The sequence below is a fragment of the Chenopodium quinoa genome, unplaced genomic scaffold (assembly GCF_001683475.1).
Source record: "Chenopodium quinoa cultivar QQ74 unplaced genomic scaffold, ASM168347v1, whole genome shotgun sequence".
Lineage (NCBI taxonomy): Eukaryota > Viridiplantae > Streptophyta > Magnoliopsida > Caryophyllales > Amaranthaceae > Chenopodium > Chenopodium quinoa.
In genome coordinates, this window is record NW_018743252.1 from 523,180 (window position 1) to 531,769 (window position 8,590).

General features: G+C 32.4%; 2 protein-coding genes across 2 annotated transcripts; both read right to left on the reverse strand.

Annotated features, from left to right (window-relative positions):
• Nucleotides 1-346: 346 nt before the first annotated feature.
• On the reverse strand, nt 347-1,404 carry LOC110734979 (putative cysteine proteinase inhibitor 7). Its single transcript, XM_021915102.1, has 2 exons — nt 1,210-1,404; nt 347-764 (listed from the first exon to the last, which is right to left on the reverse strand). The coding sequence occupies exons 1-2, from the start codon at nt 1,324-1,326 to the stop codon at nt 555-557; spliced, it is 327 nt and encodes a 108-aa protein (XP_021770794.1). The 5' UTR covers nt 1,327-1,404; the 3' UTR covers nt 347-554.
• A 2,941-nt stretch (nt 1,405-4,345) lies between these two features.
• Nucleotides 4,346-8,326, reverse strand: LOC110734981. The gene is made up of 4 exons (XM_021915103.1): nt 8,014-8,326; nt 6,504-6,573; nt 4,990-5,195; nt 4,346-4,769 (listed from the first exon to the last, which is right to left on the reverse strand). The coding sequence occupies exons 1-4, from the start codon at nt 8,287-8,289 to the stop codon at nt 4,560-4,562; spliced, it is 762 nt and encodes a 253-aa protein (XP_021770795.1). The 5' UTR covers nt 8,290-8,326; the 3' UTR covers nt 4,346-4,559.
• Between the last annotated feature and the right edge of the window lie 264 nt (nt 8,327-8,590).

Here is an 8,590-nt window from a genome sequence, read left to right on the forward strand (position 1 = left end):
ATTGGCAAATTCGAAATGTGCATGCACACTTAAGCCCCGTTCACTTCACCTTATTTTTGTTGAATTGAAATTATTTTTACTGAACTGAAATTATTTTTGCTGAACTTAAATTATTTTTACTGAACTAAAATAAATTTTGCTGAACTGAAATTATTTTTGCTGAACTGAAATTATTTTGACTGATTTTCTATTATATTTCTTCTTTAAGTTTACTGATTTTTTTACTGAATTGAAATTATTTTTACTGAATCGAAATTATTTTTGCCGAACTGAACTTATTTTTACTAAACTAAAATTATTTTTACTGAATATTATTTTTTTAAGGTGAATTGAACAGGGCCTTATATAGATCCAATTAAGATCCAACCACAACAGTTTTATTTAGGTAATATTAAGTATTACACAGTAGTACTAGTAGATAAATCAAGTCATCCAAGACTTGTTATTTTCACTAGTACATAATACATACGTAGTAATATATATAACTTCATATATATTTTGATGTAACTTATATAAGCACACCAAAAATTGCTACGCATATTTATTGATGAAGATTAGTTAGCAACCGGGATGGGTGCATTTTCTTGGAGCATGAACACTTCAAGCTCCTTAGTAGGGGTTTGACATACTATTTCAAGAACTTGCGCATAATACTTGTTAGTCTTGCAACCTTCAGATGCCTCCAGATCAATAAAGTACCTCGTGCTACCAATCATGTCTTCTCGTGCTGCTTTTAAAGTCCTCTTATACACCAGGTCTGTCCCCTACAAATTACAACGAGGATTAAATAAACATATTAAACCGGAACGCACAACATGCATGTTAAGAGGAACGGACATATAATGGTATGGATATATGACATATATCATGTATGGGACAGGATTTGGACTTGATCAAAAAACAAATTTATGGGGCAGAGGATTTGGACTCGATCAAAACTAGTTCAAAAGTTGTATTATTTGTAATGTAAAGTAAATAATTGATGTTAATAATACTTCATAGACCATAATATAGCGTATTATTGGTACATAGTATTATAAAATTGACCTATGAATATGTTCATTATATTGATTACATAGTATTGTTGTACACTTGTATATCTTGTACGTACTCGTAATTTCTGGATAAAAAGGTGAACTCTAAGACAAATTCTTATAAAAGACGGTTTGATAGATTTTTGTTAAACGTGTTAGTTTAATAAAAATTTACCTTTTGCTTGTTATGCTCAGCAATAGCCCAAGCAGCGACCTCTTGGATCTTTGGATCGTTTGGGTCGACAGGCTTATAACCTCCAGAGGTGTTCTTCAGTTGAACAGAGGAACTCATTTTTGCGTATGATTTTGTGTTATGTAGGGTGTGTATTGTTTGTATTGTATGTATGTGTTGCGGAACTCTATCTTTTGCAAACCCTCTCTTTTATAGGATTGGAAAATGGAATCAATAATTTCTTTTCTTTTTTTGTTCGATCAGATTATGTGGCTTATTAAATAATGAATATATATTTTGTTAATTTGGACCGCATATCAATTTTAAGTTGATTCTTAATTACTTGTTATTTTGACCATACACGTTGTTTTGATGATACGCGTGCACATTTGTTGTTTTTTTTTTATATAAAAAAAAAAATATATTTGTCACGAATCTCACGATTATGAAGAGATACTTTTATCTTCTTATCGCCATTGATTCTTTTTATCGTGGATGTGAAATGAAAGTGATTTATTATACTTCATGGTCAGATTTTTATAATCTACGGCCTTGATCACTTCAGAGAATGATTTACATCGATTAAAAGTATTTTCAATCAATGAAAATCAGCTTAGATAAGAGGAAAAAAGTTCCAAATCTGTAAAAAAAAAAAAAAAAAAAAAAAATTAAGTTCTAACCACTTAAAATTGTATAGCACCGGCTCGATGTGTTCTTTGATGATTTTATTCTTCATCAAAGCGTTAATTTCTGGTTTTTATCCTCTACCTTGGTCACCATTTATCCTTCATTAACCTGGTGCTATGTTTAGTATAATTTTTACTTACCCTTTCATATATTGGATTTTGTGTTTTGAGTGTACTTTATGCCTTTATATACCCCTCAAATTTCTCTTTACCTTCATAATTAAGTTGGCATTTGTCAAAATGACTATTATGTGCTACTAATCATGCAAACATGTCACCTCAATTTCTTAGGTACGAGCTGTTCAACTCTGCTCTAGACCAATATGTTCGAGGCCTGGGTCAAAGATACTAAATTTTCCCAAAAGAAACTGATGGGAGCCCCCATTTTGAAGAGCACGGTTAAAGGTAAAGGTTTTTCATAGTACAGTATATATTAGATTAAAAATAGAATACTTGTTAATACAAAGATTACCAAGAGATAATCTTGTTAAACTCTTTTGAACTAACAAATTAAAAGAGGTTAAAACACACAAATAACAAGCCAAGACCAACCCTATGAACCAAAACAGACCACAAGGACGGTCGATACCCAAAATTACCCAAACCCGAATACCATAGCACTGTAATGGAGGCTAACACGAACACTCATATTTCTTATATTCAAAGGGTAAAGAAGCACTCATATTTCTCTTTGAGATCACAAGAGCACATTTTATAGATGGAATAATTAATTGAGGGGCATAAGGTTGTGTTTAGTTCAATTCACCTTATTGTTGTTTATATATTATGATCGGAGTTTTTTTTTTTTTTTGACAAGAAGTTGATCTAATTATTACTTAATTTAACTAAACTTTGACTTTTCAGTAAAAATATCGGAGTATTATTGATTTATATTCATGTGTGTTTTTCGGATACGAAGCTTTCATAATTTTATTAAATTCTTCATTTATTCTTTGAATAATACAGGTCTGGGCAACCAAGAGAGAGAGTGTGTACTTCACAAATCCAAGTAGGTTCCATCCCAAAACAATATGGCAATAGGAGAAGCAATCTCTTAGTCTTATAAAGTTTGTAACTCTCTTTTCTCTTCTCAACGTGGGATACTTACATGTGTTCTTTAGAAAGTTTATAGTTCAACACATATTTAAAGTACACGAAATTGGCAAATTTGAAAGGTGCATGCACACTTATATAGATCCAATTAAGATCCAACCACTAGCAGTAGTTTTATTTAGGTAATAATATTAATAGTACGAAGTATTACACAGTAGTACTGGTGCATAAATCAAGTCATCCAAGACTTGTTTATATTATTTCACTAGTACATAATACATACGTAGTAATATAAACTTCAAATATATTTTGATGTAACTTATATAAGCACACCAAAAATGGCTTCTTAACCCAGCATTTATTGTTGAAGATTAGTTAGCAACCGCAATGGGTGCATTTTCTTGACGCTCGAACACTTCCAGCTTCCTAGTAGGGGTTTGACAGACTATTTCAAGAACTTGCGCATAATACTTGTTAGTCTTGCAACCTTCAGATGCCTCCAGATCAATAAAGTACCTCGTGCTACCAATAGTGCCTTCTCATACTTCAGGTTTGTCCCCTACAAATTACGACGAGGATTAAATAAACATAATAAATCAAATTTGTGAGACAGAGGATTTGGACTTGATCAAAAAAACAAATTTATGGGATAGAGGATTTGGACTCGATCGTAATGAGATATCGTATAATATATTTTTGTAAGGATATCTTTTGGCAAATATTATCTATTGTATTTTAGTTAACTTCCTAGGATTCTAGCATATCTTTTGATTCTATTGTTAGGAAGTGTAACTATTATATATTTGACATTACGATCAATGAGAAATTCAAGTCATTCAATTATATTTTCTATCTAATTTATCATTGTATCAAGAGCAGGTTAAATTATTTTTTACAACTAGTTCAAAAGTTGTATTATTTGCAACGTAAAGTGAATAATTGATTTTAGTAATACTCCATAGGCCATGTATCATTGGTATTATAAAATTGACCTATGAATATGTTCATTATATTGATTACGTAGTACTGTTATACATCTTGTACTCGTAATTTACGGATAAAAAGTTAATTACTGTATAAGACAAATTCTTGTAAAAGACGGTCTAATAGATTTTTGTTTGACGTGTCAAGTATTATTTTAACAAAAATTTACCTTTTGCCTATTATGCTCATCAACAGCCCAAGCAGCAACCTCTTGGATCTTTGGATCGTTTAGGAAGACCGCTGAAAGGTCGTTCCATTCTTGATGAAAAATTTTCCTTAATATTATGATAAAGATCCCATAATTATTCTTACTTTTACTCTATAAAACTTACTATGTACGAGTATTTTTTATAAGTACTACACAATATTTTAAATATACGAAATTGGCAAATTTGAAATGTGCATGCACACTTATATAGATCCGATTAAGATCCAACCACTGACAGTTTTATTTAGGTAATAATAGTATTACACAGTAGTACTAGTGCATAAATCAAGTCATCCAAGACTTGTTTATTTCACTAGTACATAATACATACGTAGTAATATAGAACTTGAAATATATTTTGATGTAACTTATATAAGCACACCAAAAATGGCTTCTTAGCCCTGCATATTTGTTGTTGAAGATTAGTTTGCAACTGGGATGGGTGCATTTCCTTGTTGCTTGAACTCTTCAAGCTTCTTAGTAGGGGTTTGACAGACTATTTCAAGAACTTGCGCATAATACTTGTTAATCTTGCAATCATCAGATGCCTCCAGATCAATAAAGTACCTCGTGCTACCACACATATCTTCTCGTTCTGCTTTTAAAGTCCTCACATACACCAGGTGTTTCCCCTACAAATTACGACGAGGATTAAATAAACATATTAAACCAGAATGCACGACGAATTGACCTATGCGGATGTTCATTATATTCATTACATAGTATTGTTGTACATACTGTACTCGTAATTTATGGATAAAAAGTTAACTACTATATAAGATAAATTATTGTAAAAGACGGTTTGATTGATTTTTGTTTGACGTGTCAAGTATTAGTTTAACAAAAATTTACCTGTTCCTTGTCATACTCAGCAACTGCCCAAGGAGCAACCTCTTGGATCTTTGGATCCTTTGGGTCGACAGGAATACGACCTTTAGGGATGTTCTTCTGTTGAGCAGAGGAACTCATGATTCTTGCGTATGATTTTGTGTTATGTAGGGTGTGTATCGTTGTATTGTATGTATGTGTTGCGGAACTCCATCTTTTGCAAACCCTCTCTATTTATAGGAAAGGAAAATGGAATCAATTATTATTATTGGTTTTTTTTTTTTAATTCGATCAGCTTATGTGGCTTATTGAATAGTGAATATATTCTTGTTAATTTGGACCGCCTACCAACTTTAACTCGATTCTTAATTACCTGTTATCTTGATCATACACGTTGTTTTGATGATACGCGTGCACTTTAATTGTTGTTTTAAAAGCAAATAAAAAAAGAGAAAGTATTTGTCACTAATATGAAGTGAGAATTTTTATCTTTTTATCGCCATTGATTCTTTTTATCATGTATGGGAAATGAAAGTGATTTATTATACTTCATGATTAGATTTTTATAATCTACAGCCTTGATCACTTCAGAGAATGATGTACATTGATTAAAATTAATTTCAATCAATGAAAATCAACTTAGATAAGAGGAAAAAAAGTTCCAAATCAGTAAAAAATACAATTTTAAGTTCTAACCACTAACCCCAAAAACCGGTAAGGATAAAAACATTTAACCAAAAAAAAAAAAAAAAAAAAAAAAAAAAAAAAAAAAAAGAGGTTCACTATAACCATACTTATGGCCTAACAACTACAGTATTGATTAAGTTAATACTACTGCCAAATTAATTTAATAGGTTATTGATAATAATTTTAACATTAGGTCAATATAATTGAAACTTAAAATCACAAGTCATCAAAGTGATTGGCATATTGCACAAGCTCAAGGCACTACTACATTTCCTCAAGAATATGGCATAACCGATTTAAGTAACAAAAAATTTAAATTTGTTATACCATTAATTACCATATCATATGCTACTCATCATCTTGAAAAGCCCTTCAAAAGTAATAACAATTTAAGAAAATATAACTACTTTTCTTTCACATTCAAAATAATTCATGCTAAATAATTGTAAAACTTTATATATCAAATAAAAATAAAAAGTGAAATTTCCTTAGCGTAAGTCTAATTATACCCGAGTCCCACTGGAAATTCATCAGTGTAACACAATGGTGACATGGTGAGTTGATGAACAAGCAAGAAGAATATTAGCAAAATTGAGAGTTTACTGAATATAATCCATAATAAATTGATTGTAGATGCAAAGCCTAAGAAAAGAAGCTGAGGAAAAGAAGAAAAAAAAGATCGATGCCATAGCACAAGCACTTTTGTCAAATTTCCCTTTAGTTATGCCCAAGAGCAATGTGTCCCTAAACTCGTGTTCTAGAGCTGAACTACACCTGGTAAGGAAGTCTTCAGGTTAATTCGAACAAGGTGCAGTAAAATCTAAGTATAGAATAGCCAAAGACGATATTACTTGGCCTTGTTTCGAGGAGGAACGCCCAGTCTGTCCTAATATTAGCACCAGCTTCTTTCATATCCTCCACCTAAAAAAGATGCGCAGCCTATTAGGATAAGTAACACAGATGACCTTCAATGCAAAAAATTTATGCATGATAATTGTTGGCTAGAAATTCTGAAATTGGGACTCAAACAAAAGGAGGGGAAAAAAAAGGGTGCAGGCATGTAATAAAAATAGGCAAAACGTTTTGTAAAATCCAGTCAGAAACCATTTCGATTAAAATCATAAGTATTGCATCGGAATCCAGAGGAGCCTACAAGCTAAACTGAAGTAGATACTGTGAAATAAAATCAGCTATAGCACAATCAACCAACATTAGGTTGATATTGATTAAATCTTGAAGAGACAAATGGTGATGACCTCAATGATGAAAGGAAAAACAAGAGCATGACTCGAGTATGTAACAATTATTAGAACAATTAAATGAATTAATCAATCGAAATTCCCTCACTTCCCAGGAGAAAATGTAGTTTCGCTAGCTTGACTAAGGTTCAGGCATATAACAGAACAATGATATGAACTTTTTTTCATTCCTTCCTGCTCAAAATAGACGATTCTAGCACATTTGAATACCACTTATTTATCAGCGTTCCTAATTTCTTAAAGTGAGCAGAATTGTGCATATTCTTTGCCTTACCTAAAGTTGGAAGGTATATTTGGCTCAATTGGTCATTTTAAGCTACCTGAAGGAAACATAAAAAATAAGCAAACAACTGGGTACAGGATACAAAATGGAAGTTCTCGCCGAAAAGGTAAATCCAAAGCATTGAGTTCATGAATATGAAGTTAAATCGCAATACGTTGTTTGATTTAATTGAATTAAGGTTCAAGACTCAAACATTTTGGTCAATTCAGGGTATAGAACACCTAAGTAGTCGAACCAAAAACGCTCCAAGCCTAGTACTTCATCTAATCTCAATTCATGTACATTTCAGTCACTTCAAAGCCTAAAATTTCATGCATCTCAATTCTTGTACAATGCAATCACTTCAAATCACTCTCTTCGACCGCCTTTGTTAACTTCGACCGCCTTTGTTAAAGGGAATTCTTTTTACCTTGATCCATAAAATGGAAAACTAACCAGAAAAAGGGTTTGTAATCAGGAAATTGTAATTGTATTTGCATTTGGGATCACTTGAGAATTAAGTCAAACATTATAACAACCTAAATCACAAAAATCTCAACTTTACATTCAATGTTCTTAAAACAATTAACACCATCATGAATTAAAGTTAAATTTATAAAAACTTCAGCTAAAACATCAAATTAAACCCTTCAATAAACAAACCCCAGATCCTCATTTCAAATGCACCAAAACACCCAATTGGAAAACCACCAATTTCAACCATGATCAACTAATCAAACCCAAATCAATTTATATTCAACCAACAAAACCCAACAACAAGTTAATCAAAATTGATGAAATTAAAGCTAAAAATCCAACAAATGTTCCCAAAAAACTCACATTATGAATGCCGGCGGCGCTAAGGGCGGAAACGGAGGCGGTTGCGGCGGCGCCGACGAAGAGAGAGGCAACGCCGAAAGCTCTGGCCGGCATAAACCGGCAATCTCCGGTAAACCCTTTTTTGTAAGACTTAATTCCCCACCCTAATTGGGCGGCGCTAGCTATGACCCACCACCAGTGGGTTCCACTTGGAACCCACTTCCATGCTTCTTCTATCCCGAACTTAACTCCGTCGTTGTTGTTGACGCTGCTACTACTCTTTTCCTCCATTTTCATCTCATTTTCTTGAACTTCGCCTTTTAGGAGATTTTATTTCTAGTCTCCCAATTTTACTTCTTTTAAAGTTTCATTATTTATACTTTCACGGTTATTTAGTATTGCTTGGCATTAAAGTTAAAATTTGGATGTATTTTGAGAATTATCAACTAATAAATGTGAGCTCTTTCCCAAATTAAAGTCAAGAAGAACCGCAATTCCCAAATTGCAGCCAAATCTTTTTATTTTCCCATTCTACCGTCCACGTAAGCACTGGTTAAAAAACCGGTTTTTTTTTTCCGGTCCAGGGTAAACCGCTACT